General features: G+C 34.3%; 1 protein-coding gene across 23 annotated transcripts in view; it reads right to left on the bottom strand.

The window, feature by feature from the left end:
• Positions 1-1,732: 1,732 nt before the first annotated feature.
• SLMAP (sarcolemma associated protein) overlaps positions 1,733-20,535 on the bottom strand; it is a 100,298-nt gene continuing 81,495 nt past the window's right edge. For 10 of the 23 annotated variants that reach the window (XM_088134207.1, XM_088134209.1, XM_088134218.1 and 7 more), the window contains 9 exons: positions 20,116-20,196; positions 19,842-19,901; positions 16,721-16,846; positions 16,085-16,159; positions 12,946-13,266; positions 12,489-12,606; positions 11,571-11,742; positions 8,535-8,669; positions 1,733-3,555 (listed from right to left, as the gene is read on the bottom strand). In XM_088134207.1, the coding sequence (XP_087990333.1) occupies positions 3,466-3,555; positions 8,535-8,669; positions 11,571-11,742; positions 12,489-12,606; positions 12,946-13,266; positions 16,085-16,159; positions 16,721-16,846; positions 19,842-19,901; positions 20,116-20,196 (1,178 nt within the window). In that variant the 3' untranslated portion in view covers positions 1,733-3,465. Of the gene's footprint in view, positions 3,556-4,987; positions 5,078-8,534; positions 8,670-11,570; positions 11,743-12,488; positions 12,607-12,945; positions 13,267-16,084; positions 16,160-16,720; positions 16,847-19,841; positions 19,902-20,115; positions 20,197-20,535 lie in introns of all 23 variants that reach the window. The other 13 variants (XM_088134213.1, XM_088134214.1, XM_088134220.1 and 10 more) reach the window with 5 other exon arrangements.

Below are 20,535 nucleotides of genomic sequence, written 5' to 3'. Positions count from 1 at the left end.
ATTGAGAATTGGAAGTGAGCAGGAGTAGGGATGGCTCTCAGAGGTTATTGAAAGCTCATTCAGTCAAACTCACTCCTATACCCAGAGTTGTCAAATCAGCTCACTTCATTGCAGCCCTGGCTTCAACATGCTGTGCAGAAGGAAATGTTGAATTACCAGCAGGACCATGGCAGCCCACCCTAAAAAGGCACGGTGACCCATTTTATAATGAACCACGAGGGTAAGAACTTAATACAGGGCTGCCATGTTTTGTAGTAAAGTGACATATAGTTTGTAACCATTTACTTTTTTCTTAAAATCAGGAGCAAACCATCTGCCATCTTTCTTAATATCTGGACTTAACTTATATTGCCAAGAAAATACTATTGTGATGTTAGTTAATCTAATGGTTTGGGCTTGTGCTGGTGAAGTGTTATATCCCATTCTATTCACCAGCTGATAAGGATAATGGATCTGGTATTTTCTGGCAGGCACTTGAGGAGTTTCTCAATAACTTTGGAGGCAGTTCTTGGATTGCCTAGTGGCCCAATGGCAATAGGTATAACATGCGTGCTTGCCATAATTGCTCCTGAGGGGGTCTTACATTGGGCCAAACCTTGCTTTACTGAGCTCTGGAAAATGAAGCAGAAGCAATCCCTGGAGTGCCAGTAAAGGAAGAGAAGACTTGCTTGAGCATGGCTGTGAGCTCAGTTTAAAGCCTGCACCATATTGATAAGGGAAGCTAAGTGTCATTACTTCTCCTGAATTGGATCAAGGGGTAGTTGGCCAGCAGCTTTGTTTAGTGTGGGCAACTCCCCTCTTGGTAGAGGGCAACAGGCAGCTCTTCCGCTTGATCACTTGTGACCAATTTGCACAGCACTTTGTTGATAAAGTCACTCAACTTTGCTACCCTCTTGACTCTTCATGGGCAGAGGCCAATGCGGTGACTAGGGCAGCGTCATGCCATATTTTCTGGGACTTGGCTTTGATAAAGTAGTAGGATGCCCTAAACATGGCTACATTTGAAGACTTCTTAGAAGTTTCAATTGGCTCAAAATGTAGTTGCTCAGTTATTGGTTAGTGCTTCTCACCACAAACATATTACCCTGCTGCATTAGACCCTGCGCTGGCTTCTAGGTGCAGTTCAGAATGCCTGTCTTAACCTATGTGGCTTAGTTCTGAGGTACCTGTAGGGCAGCCTACTCCAGCCAGAACTGACCTGCCCAAGTGCTGCATCCTGGGAGAAATTGTTAGGGGTCTTCCACTTCTGTGAACTGAGAGGGGATGAAGTTCACAGGAACTTCTTTTTCAGTAGCTGCACCTATGTTAAAGAACATCCTTTCTCTGGAAATCACACATTGTTGACCTTTTGAAAATGATTAAAAACTAAACTATTTTAGAGCACCTATGGAGACTGTGATGACACCATTGAGGGATTTATGATTCTGTTATTTTATGGATCTTGTTAAATATTCATTTTCATGGATGTTTTATTTATACACTTGTTTATGTTACTTGTATTTTACTATTAACTACTGAGAGTCTGGTGTATATGAAATCAAATTAATAAAAAATCACCTACATTGAATCTCATAACCAGGCAGTAAACCAATATGGCAAATACAAAGCACCTTTCATTATAAGCAGATGTAACATAAATACTGTGATCAATTTTGATTATCACCCTCTGGTGTACAAAACACTTATAAAATAATATGTGATAGCCAAATAAGATTCAAATGAGATTCACAGGGAGAGTAAAGTTATTTTATTAAATCATGCACATCACATGTGTTAGTGCAAATAGTTCAATCTGTACTCCAGAAATTCTATTGTTTTTTTATATCTTTACAAAATAGATTTAAAACAATTATTTACTTTTAAAAATGTAATTCTGAAGTTAAGCATTTTCAGAATAATATTTGCAATAACCTATATACAAGAGGTACTGTGTACCACTGGCATGTGTGTGTTGTGGGTGAGTTAGTTTCCTGCAACTGAAAATAATGAAATGAACAAAAATGACATTTTCTATATTTGTGAACTAACATTCCCTTAAATCTAAATGATCCTCCCATTAACAAATGCCAAATAGCTTAAGATAGAACCTTTAAAATAAAAATGACCCTCAAAGGCAAATAATCTAAAAACTCTATTTAAATATTTAACTAGATTTTTTGATTGCCATTAAATCCTTGAAACCAACTGAATTTTTGTTGAGATAGTCTTCCTATGAATTTTCTATCAGCTGAATCATTTCACCTTTCAGTTCTTTTTATATTATTACAGACCTTAATAAATTGAGCTGATATGCACTGAAAACCAGCATAGCCAGGTTTAAGTTATGATTGTTCCTATACATAAGCCAATACTCAATTAGAAACATTCATATTAAGGTCAAATAAATTGTGATATAAAGTTTCTAATTACTGACAGCACATTTTTTCAGCATAAGTTGTTGCACAGAGGACCAATTAGATTATTCCAACCTTCCAGAAAGCTTGCCCAGTTTGATTTTCTTCCTCCTTTCCCTAACACTAAAAGCACTCAAGAACTTCACATAATGAAGTTATGCCAATACAAGTACAATTAAAGAAACAAATACTACTTCCCCATTTTGGTTCTGAAAATAAGTGACTGGAAAAAATCATTTCTCTAATGTGGTATGTGAGAAAATACATTGGATTTTTATAGTGTCTATATACATGAAATTTAATAAATTACATTCAAACTAAAAATTGGATTACTGCACTATGTCCATCAGAAAATCAAGATTTTGCTCCCAGAAAAACCTTAATTCACTCAGGCACACACATGCACACAAAAACAGTCTAGACTTATGCTTTTCACTCATTTTCCTTTCTAGAGCTCTTTAAGGCTGATAATGAATTATACAAGCTCCCAAGTCATCAATAAAATAGGGCTTTTACCGAACAAAAATATTTGTTTTTATCAGAAGACCTGGAAAAAAGAAAATTGTTCCCAATAGCTCAGTGACTCACAGCAAGTAAAAATAATGATATGTTAATGTACAAATAATATCAAACTGAAAGGCACTGAGCACACTGCATCGACTTCGAAGTATTTAAAGGATATTTGGCATGGGTATCCAAATCAGGGAAAATGCATTGCTTTCAATCGGGCAATCAATTTTTTTAAGTAAAATATCCACACACCTAACCATCATAAATAATTTGGTACCAAGAAGCCTACTTGAGGCCACCATAACAGTATTTAGGACTCCAACATATAATCTTAAGAATTACATAAAAGTGTAAGCAATAATATTGCTCACCATAGAATGAAATAATTATTTTATTCCCTCTTTATAACAGATACATTTTGTACAGTGTAAAGCAACGACCCTGCTGCTGCCAAACTCTGAAGGGCTAAGAGGTAAAAAAAGGGTGAGGAAGAGGATGACTCTCTGTTTCCCTCAGTGTGTGAATGATGCCAGCTTCTGGATGGAGCGTGGGGCATGGATTCTCATGGAGAAGCTCTGGTGAGGCCTGGGTACAGCACCATGGCTGTCACAGCTACCAACGCTGCCATCACAGGCATCCAAGGCCATTGTCTCTGTGCAGGAAAAAAAAGAAAAAAGAAAAGAATCAATATCTCATTTGTTTTCGTCGATACTACTTCTTTAACATTCGTGGCAAGCCTAGAATGTTTCCCATCAGTTTTAGGTTTTGAGAAAATGTTGACTGGGTATCGATTAATTAAGCATAATTTCGTTAAAAAGGCGAATTCCAATGGACACAAATTTCCATGATCTAACTTCTTTCTTGTTTCTTTTTGTGCCTTCTAGTCAGTGTGGGCTCCTAGTCCCTGTAGTTTTCTTGGCAAGATTTTCAGAAGTGGTTTGCCATTACCTTCTTTCTAGGGCTGAGAGAGGAGGACTGGCCCAAGGTCACCCAGCCGGCTTCATGCCTAAGGCAGGACTAGAACTCACAGACTCCCAGTTTCTAGCCTGGTACTTTAACCACTACATCAAACTGGCTCTCTCTTAATTTCATTAGCTTTGTAATTTCATCAGCTAGGCAACCTGCTACCCACCATGTAATTTGAACTACAATTCCCACAGTTTCTTTGTCATAAATTATGCTGCCCAGGATTAATGTGAGCTAATCCAAAGTATCTGGGATAAGGCAAGACTCCCTTTCCCTGCTTTCAAATAATGTTTCCTATTAGTTCTTTGATAATTTAATTCATTAACAGCTCTTTGGTAGTTTAATCCACTAAAGGCATTTATACTTTGCCCAAAATAAACCTAGATGAATGCCATGCCAAATTATGAATTCTTCTGAAATATCTTCAAATGCCTTGAAGCAATACATGTTAAACTTTTCTTGCCTAGATTTAAAATGAGTCAGAAATATTGCAATGTTAATATTACATGTATAATTATTCATGTCCGCTTGTTAAAACATTAACTATTATGATTATTTTATATAAATGGTCATGGTCTTACATAATTCACTGTGGAAAGTATCAGAAACCACTGCAAGATTAGAGCTGGAAATGTAAACCCTCCACCTATTGCCCTCACCTTGTCCTTCCCCCTCCATCTTCTTCACCACAATAGTGAGAAAAATAAAAAAGCATTCAAATTCAGAGAGAAATTTTGAAATTAGTTGACGGTAAAAAAGGAATTCAAGAACCAAACTGAAGCAAGCAAACATCTGATTTGCTAAGAGTGAAGTAAATAGTTCGGTTTCCTTCCAGGCCCTAACTGCAGCATCTTACATAAGACAAATGTGTATTGGAAAAGGAACAGAAAAAATGTTTACAACAGGATATTGTTAGCATTAGCACAGGGAAAACAGACAGATGTTAAATGATTAGTTTGCTTGGTTTGCCAATATTATAAATAATGGCTTATTAAATGAAGAACTGAGTTGAGTCAGGTAAATAAATACCTGCTTTTCATCATGCATTTTTTTTACAAAAATGGCACAAACAGGTGACAAGGGACGAACATACATGGACTGAATAGTGCTTGTAGTACCTTTCTCTACCACAATGGGCTGTAACACCAAAACAGGAAAGCCAGGATAAGGCCGATGAATACGGCTGGGACGGGTGGAAATATGGAAGGCTAAAGGGAAGGGAAGGGATATTAAGATCATTTTGTGCTATAAAACTCAATAAGGTAAAGATGATTTAGATAGGGGGACAGTTCAAAGATCAATTCTTCTTTCAACTGAAACATAAAGACATCCAACAAGACAGAACTACTTTGGTATACAAAGTTAGTACACCACTGTACAAAGTAAACATGGATAATGAAAAATGAAACATTATTTTTCTTGAGTCCTTTCTTGTCACATGGAATTTAGGACAAAATGAGGATCGAACTCCTTTTACACTGCAGAAGGATTTCCTAGAGCAGCCTTCCTCAACTGGCTGGACGACTCCCTTCAGAAATGATGGACTTTAACTTCCAACTCTCTACCCAGCAAGTCCAACATATTTGGAGGGTGCTAGGTTGGTGAAGGCTTCCCTAGATGACAGAGTGCTGTATATTTTACATATACAAGTGCCAGAGTTTCACCCATACTCAATGGAATCCAGGAAATTCAAATACCAATCCAGAGTTCTGTCCATAAAGTACTCTTCCTCAAATATACCTTTCTCTTTACCAACTTACAACTGTAATAAAATACAAACTCTGTAGTCATTTTATTGATGGAGGTTACCTTACACAATTTTTTCTTATATGCATATCATTTCCAAGAAAGAAAATGTATCCTCAAAGGCAAACAATATCCATTGTAAAGAACACACATATATATTTGATTTTGTATAGCTATATGTGTTCTTCATAATGATGTCTCACTGTGTAACTGGAACTTTGATAATACTTTTTTGTGGACTAAACATTAAGTATTTGTATTAAGTTATGCAAAATACTTTTCAATGGGGAAAAGAACAACACATCATTTTCACATGCAATCTTCTTTCACTGTGTACTATTTTAATCTAAAATTCTGTTAGCATCTATTCACCCAAATCAAATAGGAACTAATTACTCAAGGTGACTTGGGGCTGCAGCAATGTGTGAAACAACTGCACTCCAAAGTTTTCTTCTGAATCAGTGACTCTATCATGAGTCTCATTAATAAAGTTTCTCATTATAAATAATGAGATATAAATAATTATTATAAATAAAAAAGCAAAGACTTCCTAAGTCAAGCTCAATTCTTGGCTGACTATAGAGACATATCCATGTACTTTTCTTGGAAATAATACAGAATTAGTTTGCCATTGCCTTCTTCTGGGATTTGTGTGTGTGTGTGTGTTTTCAATCTAGCCCAAATTCTGCATGGCATCTAATACCAACTAGGACCTTATTGGCTAGTAGTCCTTAGATTTTTCAAGATCAATTATAGGTAATTAAGAAGCATAATGGGATATTTTGCTCAAAATGAAGATAATGGGAAAAACATGGCATTCAGGCAGTGAAAAATAACCTACACTATACACTGCATTACTTTGCCAGCAGTGAATATTATATAGTCCTAAACATACAGAATGGAGAAAATCAGGTTGTGTGCATCCAAACTACATGAAAAGCAAAGGTACAACACAACAACTCTATATTTTAATTCTATGCTGTTAAGGGCAATTCTCAATATTTACTGGAGGTCCAAATTCCTAATTCTACAATTAGCAGATTCTTATGACTTAATAACCCAGTTTTGTTAAGGTATGTTCATATATTATTAGTAGCCTCATAAAAATGATCCATTTACAAAATTTGCCTCCATATCTTATCAGAACAATAGGCAGGTAAATGGAAATTATGGATGATAGTCCTAACTGCAAGACCTGCATGAGGCAGTAGATCAACTAAGAAAAAATACTGCCAGCAAGTTAATTAGTGAAAAATATTTTGGCAACAAGATATGCTTCACACATTTAGCTAGTGGAAATAACATACACTTATGACTAGGTATATGCAGTGTTTTGGAATGGGTGCAGGCATGCACATAGCATCAGTTTGGTCTCCTTAAAAAAACTGCCATTTTTCCTGGGGTCACTTGGTAACCACTGAATCTCTGGAAAATACATATTTGAGTGAAGGAGCACGCTCTGTCTCCCAAACTTCTAGCTGCACCTTGTCAGAGCTTCCTTAGCCTACATATACATTTACTGGATTTGTGAAGCTACCATGCAAGTCCAGGAAAAAATACAGCTTCTTCAAAGAGGTACTTACACGTATGGGATGCGCATCATGTCCAATCCAGTGGAACTCTACAGGTGCTGTTGTTTATGTTGCCAAAACTTTCTTAAACATGCAGTGCAGATTAAAACATCAGTTTTCACAGATACGTGAAGTGGCCCATCTCTAAAAATACTGACCGCTATTTTGGGAGTCTAGTTTGCCTTCTGGTAAATGGGCATCTAATTCTAGCTACACCCGCTGCATCAGTCATTCTGTAAGCATACCTATCACGTGCTCTCAAAATTCCAACTTTGCCTCTAGCTGAAAAAATTTGCCGACCACCTGCTTTATGATACAATGGACCATATAATTGTTAAATGTTTATGTTTCAAACTGTTTTGAGAATGTCCCCAGTAAAAGAGCTACCAATAAGCAATTTAGTAAAGATATCAGTTTTAAAGAACACACAAACATATTTGAGTTTGTGAACCTGTATCTGTTCTTTATACAGTGTTGCCCTCTTGTATAATCAGAACTTTGAAAATGCCTTTTTGTGGAATAAAACTTCCAGTTATGCAAAGTATTTTTCAGTAGGCAAAAGAGCAAATTGGTTGCTTGATCAAAAGTACAAGCTTATTAGGACCTTGGTGTTTTTTCCACCATTCTACAAGATATACTAGGATCAACAGCAGGTTAGAATATGGATGATTCTACAGTTTTCATAGTGAAATATTCCAGGCATCACTAGGACTAAAATCTTATATTGCTACCTTGGTTAATTTAAACTGATTTAAAAAAAAAAAAAACTGTAGCTTTCTTGGAAATTCAAGGTCTGTTCCTTTCAATATTAGCAAGCTAGTTCAGATGGCAATTATAATATGTATACAAAGTGAGATGTCTTTATTGGCCAAACTATTAGCATATAAGGGAACAAAAATTGGAGGCTAATTAAATCATGCCTAAGGAAAAGCATGATTTTCAAGCCTCAGAATTAAAAGTTTGCAGGGGCAAAAGGCGGGTAGTGAGAACCGATGAGTTTCTCAATCTCCTTTTGTACCTCCATCTCTTTAATTCCAACCTTATTCAATGTAATAGAAAACTTTTTTTGTTCCTGCAAAATGGGTACTCTACATCAGATTGTATTGAGAAGGGAAAGGGAATATTGTGGGGAAGTAGGAGGGAAAGTCACTTTTTGGAGCTTTCTAATTGACTAGGAAAAAAAATTCAATTTTTGGATAATTCATGGACAACTGAAAGTTACTTTCTTAATGCTCTATCATCTATATCCAGGAAAGTATGGGCCAACAGCTTTCATGTATATCTCATACACACATTCTCAGAGTGGAAACAAAATAAGATCTGGCACACACAGTCTTTATTGACTTACATTGTTTCCTTTTTCTTGAAGTAGCTTCAGGTTCTCTTTACACTGCTTAAGTTCATCGGTGACTGATTGCTTTTCCTGCTCAGTGATTTCAAACTTTAACTTCAGCTCTGAAAGCATGGTCTGTGTCTTTTCATACTAAAGGAAATAACAGGAACAACAACAACAACAAAAATGTTTAAATTTTAGAAATAAGTTAAAAACAACTTCTGAATAAATTCTTAATCCTTTAAGAAATTATTACACTCTATTATAATATAGGGATTTGGTATAAGAGTTTAGATGTGTGTGCACATGTTTTATAAGTAAGTATATGTTAGAAGAGGAGGTCTGGATAAAGGCAAATTCAAGAATGCATTCTCAATAGCCTTCATGAAGACAACTGATTTACCAGTGATCACTGAATAAGAACTATCCCAACTGTTCTGTTTTTAGAGTTGCTGGGAGTTGGGGAGCGTACAAATGTAATACATTAACTATTATTTTATTATTATTAAAAGGAAAAGTGACAAAAAGACAATAAAAACATTTCTTTGACCACAACTAGATCTTGCTTTTTTTTTTTCTCCCCAGCAGGTGGTGAAAAGTGATGATGTCACTCATTAACTGGTAGAAACTAAGAAAAGTGGGATGGCAGACCTGCAGATTTTGATAGTCAGAGATTTGCCATAAGTTAATTGCTCAAACAAAACTAATCACTTAAATATACTCCATTTAAATATAATATTACTATAGTTCTACTTTCTACTAACTGACCAGAACTATAAACCTTCATTTCAAATATGATTTTCTATTTTGAAGATAACTCAGCAAGAGAAATAATTCAGTAACATTGATTGGACTGTTTTACAATAAATTCTCACCTTTCCCAGACTAAAAAAGCATCAGTTCAAGATGTGCATTCCTACAATCAAATTCCTGAAAAAGTTAATATTTAATCTAATATAATTAAACCTAATCTAAATATAATTGCCTAGGAGGCTTTTCTGCCAAAAATACAAAACTGCAATAAACTTGGCTTATTTCTTTCTGAGATTGGGTTTCAGTTCAATTTGCAGCCAAGATATTATCCTAACCAAAAAACTCCATATCTTTGGATTTGATTAAGACATCCTGCAGAAATCTCATGTAAATCTCATTACATTGTTATTAACCCTGTGAAAAATCTCATGCTTATTGTGGAAAGTAAAAATACAGCCATTCCTACAATGCTTGAATCAAAGACAAAAAATCAAGTTTAAGTGATAAAACAGTTAACAGCTTTCTTCCTGAAACAGAACACTTTCATTCAACTAAAAACGTTTAGATTATCTCTGATATTTATCAATGTATTACAAAAACTACGATTCATTTATTCTTTGCTGGCATGTCACCAACTGATCATGCAAAATATAAAAAAGTGAAGATGATTTTGTCCAGCAAATTATTTTTCAGGTACTGTCATTCAAAACACAGTCATGAGAATATTAAATAGCCCTGCACCAACATCATACTTTAGCTACTCTAAGCACTGCAACATGCACCGGCTCTAATTTGAATGGGTGGCTCACTGAAAGACTACAATGTAAGTAGCAATGTTATTCCTCTGGCCCCCACTGTTGATTTTAATGCAGCAATATTTTTGTAAAGTATGTTGTATTATTTTGGAAATAAAACTGGGGCATAAATAATACCACTATTTACAATACTTTAACAATAAAGAAATATCATTAAATGTTTCCTATTTAGATATCTTTAACACTTTTGAAAACAAGAAAAAAATCAGTATAACCATATATGTTTTACAGAATGGAAGTGTAAACAGAAGAACAAGGAGGAACAGTGCCACAGAAGGAGAGTCACAGATTGAGGGTTTGTTTGTTTTTTAACAGAAGGGAACATCATGTAATTTATTTAGCTTAAGAAAAATTTCTGGTTTTAAACTAAATCTGTAGCTAAGTAAGTATGCAATTAATTACATTACATCCCTAAAAGAGTATAAAAACTGAAAAATCTGCTCCATTTTCTTATTCTTAAGGATAACATTCTATCAAAGTAATTATTTTCCATTTTCAAGGGTCACATATTTCATCAATGCTTCATTCATTTCTATTCTACAGGGTTTTTATTTGATAGGATTCTTATTAATTTCCAACAGAATAAATAGAAAGTAGATATAAGAATATATGATGTGGAAACTGCTTGGAACAGAGTGGCTATGCGACTTGTCTAACAAGAATACATCCAGGCTTGATGATTGGAAGGATGCTATTATTCTTCCCTTTTGCAAAAGGAACAATAAGAACAGTGAATACAGAGTTATTTGTTTGTTAAGCGTTCTGGAAAGTGGTTTGGCAAAATTCTTGTTGAAAGGGTAGAAGAGCAAAGTTTCGGAACTGTGGTTCAGGGGATGTACAAATCAATTTTTGGTTTTTCAACAAATTGTTAAGAAATGTTTCAATGTACAAAAGAAAGTGTATTTCATGTTTGTTGATTTAGATAAAGTATATGATGAAGTGAATAGGACTAAATTATAGAAAATTTTGCACAAATGGGAAGTTGATAGTTTGTTGCTGAATGCAGTAACAGCAGTGTATGATCAAAGTAAAACACATACAAGAAAATATTAAATGCTTAGTGAAGCAACAGTGAGGAGGGATATGTGATTTCTCCTTGGTTGTTTAATATATTTAATGCAGACACCCATGCTTTATGCCTAAGCGTTTTATGTAAAGCAGACTTTTATCATATTTAAAACAGTACGTGGCTTACTGTACTGAATAACCCAGACACTAGCTATATTTCTCTGTTTAATGAAATAAACAATTGTATTTAACTGAATATTGAAACAAAAGTTTCCAATCCCCTGCTCAGAGAAATGCTGGGAGAGAAGAGTGGTGGAGGTCCAAGCTCAGTTTTATTGAGCTACTGCATGGTTCCTTATTACATTCAATTTCATCCAATGAAGGGACCAATGTTAGGAGAACAAAATAGTATAAACATCCTAACTGGACCTTTTTAAAGATATACAAGCATCCATATAGTCAATTTGAAACTTACCTCATTCAGAGCATCCTTAGCTTGATTTTCTGCCTCATTAAGAAGTGTTTTTAGAGTAGCTGCATCACGCTGATGTTCTTCTTTTAAAGAACCCATCTTATTTTCAAGTTCCTTTCGGCTTAGCTCCAGAACACTCAGATCACTGGTAAGTGCTAAACTCTGTTGCTGAGAGCTATAAAAGAAATAAAAAATCACAATACTTCATATTTAGAAATTAGTGTTTTAATGCATTATCAATTTATGCTCTTTCTAATCATAGTATTATTCTATTGCATATCCTTATAATTAAAGTTCTGATGTACAGGCATACTGTGTACAAAAGAAGACATAAATTTCCATACAAGTATGAATTTGCGACAGCAGTATAAGTAAATATTTTCCAATTAGCTCAAAACACCAAAAAACAAACAAACCCCAACACTTAATATTTAAACTAAAGTTTATGAAGTTCACTTGTTTTAACAATAAAGGCAAAATTAACCATGGCTTAAAATGTTGTTAGCATAAACTGGTTAACCTAAAAACAAAACTAAAACTTCCAGTTTCTTCCTCATAGGCACTGGAGGAAAAGAGAAGGAAAATGAGTAAGCCCAAGGTTCATTTTCATAATATTAAGGCAATGTTTACATAAAATAAAACCAGCTGGGAATTGGGAAGAGGAATGATATGGGCACCCATCTGTGTATTTCCCAATGTAGAAGGCCCCGTATAATTAACTATACTTCTTCCTGTTAGCTCACTGAGGTGGTTGAATACAAAGAGGATTGTAGCTAAAGCAGGTGAATTGAACAAGAGGGAAGACTGCAACGTTTACAAGAAATAGAAAGAAATCCCTAAGAACTAACACTTAATTCAGGACATACTGTTTTACAAGTTCAACATGTTTGCCCTTATCCCATTTGATTCAGCAGCACTTACTTATGTAGCTCCTTCTCCCGTCGCTGAAGTTCACATGCAAGCAAAGAATTCTCCTTCTTTAATGAGAGACATTCAGATTGAAGAACAGTCCACTCCTCTCTCAACTTTTCAAGTTCACCTACAAAGCAAAGAATGCTGTGTTATTCTTGAAGCTAGGGATTTTAACTTTGGACCCAGCTTCCTTTCCTAAACTTGTGATGTACAGCTGTGGATAGTAGAAATCCCTCAAATTACGTGCTTCATTAACCAGGGTAAAGAACTATAGAAGTAGATTGGGTACTGTATGAAACCCTAAAATTCCTCAAGTCCACCAGTGTCTTTGATGTAACTAAAATTCAAGTATTTACTCATTATCTCAATTTCTATAATTGTTAACCTAATTTTTGTTAACTTAAAAATACAAGGCACCGAAAAAACACTCTTTATATACATTATTAATAAGACATTTGTGCTATACCTTGTAAACGGGTGGCTTCCTCTCTCTGCTGATCCTCACATTGCTGACATCGTAGCTGAAAACTGGCTTGCAGACTGACAATTTCTTTTTCATATTTGGAAGCCTCTTTACGCCATCGTTCAAGCTCAGCTCTTACTTTCTGAAGCTCTTCTTGTAAAACAGTGACATCTGTGTCCCTTTCTGACGCAGCCTTTTCTGCCACTTCTTGCAACAACAGGATCTCATTCTGAGCACTCATCAATTCATTCCGAGTACTGGAGATCTCATTTTCCTTTTCTTCATGAAGACGTTCAATATCTTTTTGTAGTCGATGCAACTGAGCTATAAACATTTATTAGAAATTATATTATCTTAAAAATTTAAGTACACAAATTCATGTTAGTCAAATATAACTGTAAAAACATTTTTATGAAAGTAATACTACTGTACAGGATGAAAGAAATGCTTGCATTACATTACTATATTGTAGCATACATTTTACTCAAACAACTTTATAAGTCAACACCTCTCATTGTTATGTTTGAAATAGCTAAATAAAATTAGAAAAATATCAAATAAACCTACACAGATTCAAAATTATGTAAACTGGAAGACTCCAAGAGGCACTTCTTGAGGGGATTTTTGAGGTTTATCATCATATTAGGTTTATACATTTATCACAACATTCCTCTAAGTTTAGATCTGTATCTTGGAATCTATCTTCTTGTGTAGATATACCCCTAGATAATATAGATTAAAAGGGATACCAATCCAGCTTTTAAAATTCTGCTGAATGGAAAGAGACAATCAGAATGCACTGGAAACAGAGTGTGTTTGAAGATAGCTCAGGTACTTATAGTGTCACCTTGTCCTGCACTTCCAGAAAGCAATAGCACTTGTTGCAACCCTTCCTCCTTTATAGCTATGTTTATCTATTTAAATAACACTTTTGTTTGCTTCCACAGCAACCAATCTCCTGTAATTTATCTGTAATTATTAGAATAAATGAAGAGCTGCTACTTAAGGAGAGCAAATATTTATATTTGTAATCTCTTTATTGTTCTTAAACTACAATCTATTGGGAATAAAGGCTCTCAAGCAGCTATGTATTTTATTTTGCCTTTTGATTTGTTATAAAAATGCATTGATAGAAGTGGGTGTAGCTGTGAAAAAGTGGGGTAGTAGTGATGCTAGTTGTTTTTTCTCTCACACACAGTATGCCAAGAAAGGCAATAAACTAAGTCTACATAATGTCTTCCCAAAGTTTACTGACCACGAATGGAAATATACTCCCAAAGAAAAAGAACTACTATAAACCTAATTAAAAGAGAAAATCTAAAGATTTATTCCAGTAGGACTGATTTTTATAGGAATTATAGAAAGAAAGATGTGCACTCAGCATTATTATGAGGATAGTACATCTAAAAGGGCCTTAGACAATCAGGAAGATGAAAACTGGAAAGCTTTGAATAAAGCAATTCTGAACAAGAACAGGTGGACACAGAATTAGACCAGACTAAGAATTGTTATTTTTAAAATGAAAACTTTGTGTTACTAACTTTTTGACCCAGATTCAAATTCTCAGCTGAAGCAAATATTATGCTACAAACCTGACAGTGTTCTCTTATAGTGCATTTTTTTAAAGATTAAGCAGTTTCATATTTACTCTAAAACATATCTAAAACATATGCTTTTTTTCTTAATTACATCTAACAACGTTTAAGGAAATAATCTATTTTAATCAGTGCTTTAAATAGAAAGTTGATAAATATTTTGAATAAATACCATATTCATATAATGATCTAGAAGAATTACATACTAAGATGCTAATTCAAATTAATTATGATTAAATACTATTGAAACCAATTAAATATGTTGGCCCAACTGAACTGCTCTAGTGCTATTAGTTCTAACTATATTAGTAATGACTAAGGTTTTATGTGTTAACTATTACTGAAAATGGAAGAATATAAACAACCAGTTGGTGTTATCCCAGCTGGAAAACCTGTCGTGATTACAGAGAATTATATTACACATTATTTCATGTATTTTCTGGCACTGTGTAACAATTTTTTTTATTTGCGTTAAGATTAATTTTAGATGATTATATTTCCGACTGCTTTGCTTGGTTTTTGATTTTAAATTATTTTAATTATTCTGAGAGTGGGAATTACGTTGAGAGCCAGAGTGTCACAGTGCAAAAATGCCAATTAGGGCAACAACCAATGGTCAACTAGCTAAATGGTCTAAATGAGTAAATGGCACTTTTCAAGCGTGAAGAGTGCAAAAGAAAACTAACAACCTGTTAAGAAAAATAGAGGAAAAAAAGCATCATGCATGAAACTATACTGTCCTCTGACAGAGGGCAATCAACTATTTATAATGGCTTCATCCTAGTATGCAATAAAGGTTGTTATCAAGCTTTGTCATGGAGAATGTCTGGGGAACTTCTGCTAATCTAAAAACAGGGCACCTGACAGCCAGTGCCACTGTGCAGGATAGGCATGACTCCTCTTCTGGAATACCCTCCTATCAAATATAAGAAATGTACCATCTGTCCTAGTATTCAGGAAGTTTTTAGAAACAGCTTTTTAAATGTGCCCTTGGGGACCGAGTTAGGATGAATAAGATGTTATGGGTGTATAGTATTAGAATTACATTGAACTATGTCTCTTCTATTGCTAATTTTGATAGTATTTATTATAATTATTTGATACTTCAATAATTTTGAATTGTTGCAATATGCTATATGTATTCTATATTTTGCTGTAAACCATTTAAAGGTTACATGACTGAAGTGCCATAGAAGCATTTGCAATAAATAATCACATAATAAGGACATGTACATGTCATGCACAAACAACACCAGTAATAGTATTGTTAGGCAGATTTTTAGAGGGTATCTGCAATAACAGCATATATGTGAGGCAAACATTCATTTGAATCATCCTTAAAAAGTAATCTCATTCATATAAAGTAGTAGTTTTTATGTCCTATAACTGACAGCAGTTAATTCTACCAACCATTTTAGCACCAGACATTTCATTCTACTTTAAGAAGTTTGTATGGAAAACGATTATAATTTTTTTTCTTTTCAATGCATATGCATATGCATTTTTTCTTTTATATTTTTTATCTAACTCTGAATATTTTTTTTTACCTTGGAGAACTTGAATTTGTTTGGTGGACTCTTCAGCTTGCAATCGATAGGCTTTTCTCTCTTCTTCCAACAGAGCTGTAGGTATTATGAAAATATTCAACATATCATTTCATTATGTCTTCCATTATCAATTTTATCCATTAGATATTAGTTTTTAAACAGGTTACTTAAAGTTTAGTATGTAATTAAAATTCTGCCATAACCAATGTAAGTAAATTGCCATATTTAAATTATTAACTGTGCTACTTGTTAATAAACTTTGTCTAAAATTGTTTAAGATATTGTGCACTCATTGCATTCACAATATGACTCTACTTTGAAAATGAAACTGACTGTAAGGAAAGTGACTGATTCAATTTTAATCGCTTAAGCTAAACATTTCAACTTAAACCAAAATGCAATACTGTACATGTCTATTCTGACTTAACCCTGCTGAGTTCAATGGGACTTATTCCCAATTAAGTGCTGATAAGATAGCAGCCTTTTCCCCCTTTGCTGAAAGTATGGTATAAACATATACCATGCATCTAGATTAAAAATTATCAGACCACAGACTTAAATGCCCTTTTTAATCACTGTATCGGGGCATAACATTTTCCTGGGAACTCTGCAGATTCAAAGGACTCTTCATCTCACCTTGCAATTCAAAGCATTTTTGTTTACTGGTTCTAGCTAGCTCTTGGGCTTCAATCAGTTCGTGGTGCAGTTGCTGAATTTCCTGTTTAGTCTCAGTTTCTGATTGTGCACCCTGCAATTCATCTGCTAAAAGAACATTTTTCTTTAAAGCATTACTTTTGTCAGTAGCTTAGCTTCTATTCTTTGTGAAGTAATAGGAATCAGATAAAGTTAGTTAACTATACATTCTGAATTAGGGAAAGGTTAGGAGACAAATAAAATTCTGTTAGAAAGACAAGTATCTATATACCAAGTCATACAAGAAGGACTAAAATATAAATTAGCACGAACAGGTTACTGATTCTAAACAAAACATATTTAGTAGTCTTAATATTTTAAATGTAAACAGCTTTTCATAAATATGTTTCAAAATAATTCTAATACAACTAATATTTCATCTCAGATTTTTTCATAGTTTATTAATCAAGAATGAAGTACAATTTAAAAGGGAAAAACCGGTATTGGACTGACAGTTATCACTTTTGCTAATTCCTTGACACAACACAGTCTTCATTCATGAGAGGTGAGGATAATGAAACCTACTCTGGACCTTCTCCCCTAAGGACCAAAAATATTGTACCAATATTAATAAGCTAAAGTTAAAATAATTAATTTGATTTTAAAAAATACTTAGTAATCAGTGTTAACACGATCAAATAAATGACATAGAGTTCTCTGTGCATTTCAGATCACAGGAAAAGTGACAACCATGAAAAGATGATATACCAGTTTATGCTTCAGTGTTAAAAGCATTTAAAGTAGAAAAGACTAAAAATATATATATATATACCGAAATATTGTGGTAAATAACCTACAACAAAAAGGCTTGCACACATTTTACTAAAAGGACTAGCCACCTGTAAAATTATTATTATGCAGCTAAAAGGAATTTTTAAACTAATACAGGAAAAAAAAATCCCCCAATGGAAGAGTTCAAATTACTTCTCAGATCATTCTAAGAATTCCTTTACTTTAAGCTATAAGAAGAAAAGGACTGTTTTAGAGCTCTCTGTAGTTAAGGTTAACAGACCATCCAAGTATGCATTTGCGGACTGGATCACGGACCCAAACCACAAAAAATTAATTTCTGCCATATGTCAAGATTACTAAGCCAAATTGGTGTTATCTCCTTAACAATAGGACAAATTTCGTGATTTTGGATACCTATTGATGGTAGTCAGCAGCATGAATTCATTTATACAGATGCATACTAATTCCTTTGAGTCTCGTGACACCTTAAAGATTAATACATTTATTAAGAAATAAACTTTCATGTTTTTCAGTCCACTTAATCAGATGAATGGAACAGTACATACATCAATACTCCATATACCTGATTAAGTGGACTGAAACCCATGAATTACATAATCCATGCAAAGGGGAAAATACAGGCACAACAGAGCTCCTTGTTTCATCTTTCTGCAGCAACTAACAGGGATTATTTAAATTCGAGAAATGGTCCGCAGATTAACCTCCTTCTTGCAACAGCAAAACCCCATTCCATCTGGCCACTCCCAATTCTGCAGTAGCTTTAAGGTAAAGCCCACAGTGTACTGAGTATCCATTCAGAATAGTCATTTGCTTCTGGTGAAGTGAAATGGTCCATCACTTGATCTTGTAATCTCCATTCCCCCATTTTTCCTATAATATTCCCAGACAGACTGGGCTACTACCAAACACACTAAGAGAATCCAACACAGTCCTGCAATACTTTTAGTACATGAATGCAGTTCACCAATCTGTACAACTGAATATACTCCATTAAGTTAATCTGAACCTAGACAAGACTCATGTGCAAGAAATATAAAAGCAAAGTTCATGACATCATGGTAAGCCATAATGTGTGGATTTAGTCACTGTGGTTTGTAAACCATAGTTTTATAGCAGAAATGGACAATCTGAAGCTCCAAGGTCAACAGCAGCCTTTGTAAGCAGCCTCCTGGGATCTTAACAGTTATAAACAAAGAGTAACTTTGTATGTGACAGAAATCAAACATTATAAAATACATGGCATGTTTAACTTTAATTAAATGTCATTTGAAATAAATTAATTTTTAAATGAGTCTAAAAATTAAGATCTTTTCTCAGTCCAACCCACTCCTTTATGGTGTGATGCACCTACAGTCTATTCAAAGTGTAGCCTTTCATCTGGAAGGAGTTGCAAATCTTTAGATTATAGTTTAGTGAAAGAGTCTCAAATTTATAGCCCGCAGGCTATATGCATACAAATAATTTTATGCTAGTCACAATAATAGTCAGGTCTTTGTATTCACATGGACTACAGGCGACATTTCCTAAATGCTTACAGAGATCCCTAAAGTCAAGTCAGAATAGCCTAACTCAGTCACACAACACACAAAGGTCACAAGCCATCCTACTTGGATGACGCTTACTGCGAAACTGAAAATGCATGTGCCCCTTAGGATGAATGCAGCAACCAGCAGCCACATTTAATATACATTTTGCAACTACCACCACAAACACACAAATCTGAGAATACAGATCCCACGAGAATAGAGACCCAACCGTACTTGGTAAACACTTAATACACTGCTAAATAAGGCCAGCTCACTGATGAGTTGATCTAGTGGGTATCCCGGCAGCAGTACGGCTTGGGCAGGTAAGTTGAACAGTCTGTGCTTAAAAAGCATCCTGATAAGTGGCTGTTGCTAAATATATGAGAATTTTAAAAACATAAGAATATTGCCATCTACGTGTCTTTTGTTATATTAAAATAGATAGAAATTAAATTCTCACTTCAACAAGCCTAGGAAAAATGTCTTCACCTACAAATATTTCACTTAATATATCAAATAAAAATAATGCACTATGACTGCAATCATGTGCAAAGTTAAAATTATAGTGCAAGGTGGACTGAACTTAATTTGTTTCTCTACTGGATTCTACTATACATTTCACACATAGATAAAGTAGTGGTTTATGCTTTAGCAGGAGTCATCAAAGGCAAATTACAGAGAGCAAAACAAACTTTTCAGTCCATGTTTTCAACTACTATTAATAATCCAATATTAAGTTATTTGCAAATTAAAACATGTTAAATATTAGGAAAACAATAATTTACCTTTTAAGAGAGCAACTTTAGCAATAGGTTCATTTAGTTCATGATCATCCATCTGAGCGTCTAAAAAAAAGTGAAATTATTTTAGAATTAGGAATAATACATTTAAATCAATTAGAAATTCAGCACAGGGCAAAAATGTAAAAATTCACCTGGATTACAAAATTAAGCAGCTGTTTTAAATGAAGATTATTTTTTGAAATTTTGCTTTTAAAAAAGTTTCATTACAAATTGTCACTGTAATCCAAGTTGACTGAAAGATATGCCCCAACCATACCTGTAGTGTCGTCACTGCTTTTCTCTTTGCTCGGGCTCAGAGTATCTGAAAGCTCAGCTTCTTTAGCTTTTGCCTGATTTTCTGTAAAATATAAACACTAATTCCATTCAAGTATATGTGTATCTGTGTGCATACTTTCACCATATATTCAAACAGTAATTCTCTTGTTCCAACTGGATTAAATGTCTTCAGATCATACATACAGTACTAAACAAACCCACACAGGATGTAGTTGGTTCATACATTGCTTAGCCTTTTGTCTGAAACTTGTACTTTGGCCAGCTAGAATCCACTGAAAAATTAGTTGTTTTGTTTACTAATTCTGAGAGCAAATCAAGAAAGAGGGATAGGGAAAACAGCTTATAGAACAATGCATATATTGTAACATGTTGAAAAGAAAAGAGTTATTAGGAATGAATG

This window comes from Python bivittatus, unplaced genomic scaffold, assembly GCF_059951505.1.
Source record: "Python bivittatus isolate LINGU-HERP-01145 unplaced genomic scaffold, Pbiv_v1 ctg000080_np1212, whole genome shotgun sequence".
In the NCBI taxonomy this organism is placed as follows: domain Eukaryota; kingdom Metazoa; phylum Chordata; class Lepidosauria; order Squamata; family Pythonidae; genus Python; species Python bivittatus.
Note: the sequence above shows the minus strand (reverse complement) of the source record. Positions and strands in the feature narration are given on the sequence as shown.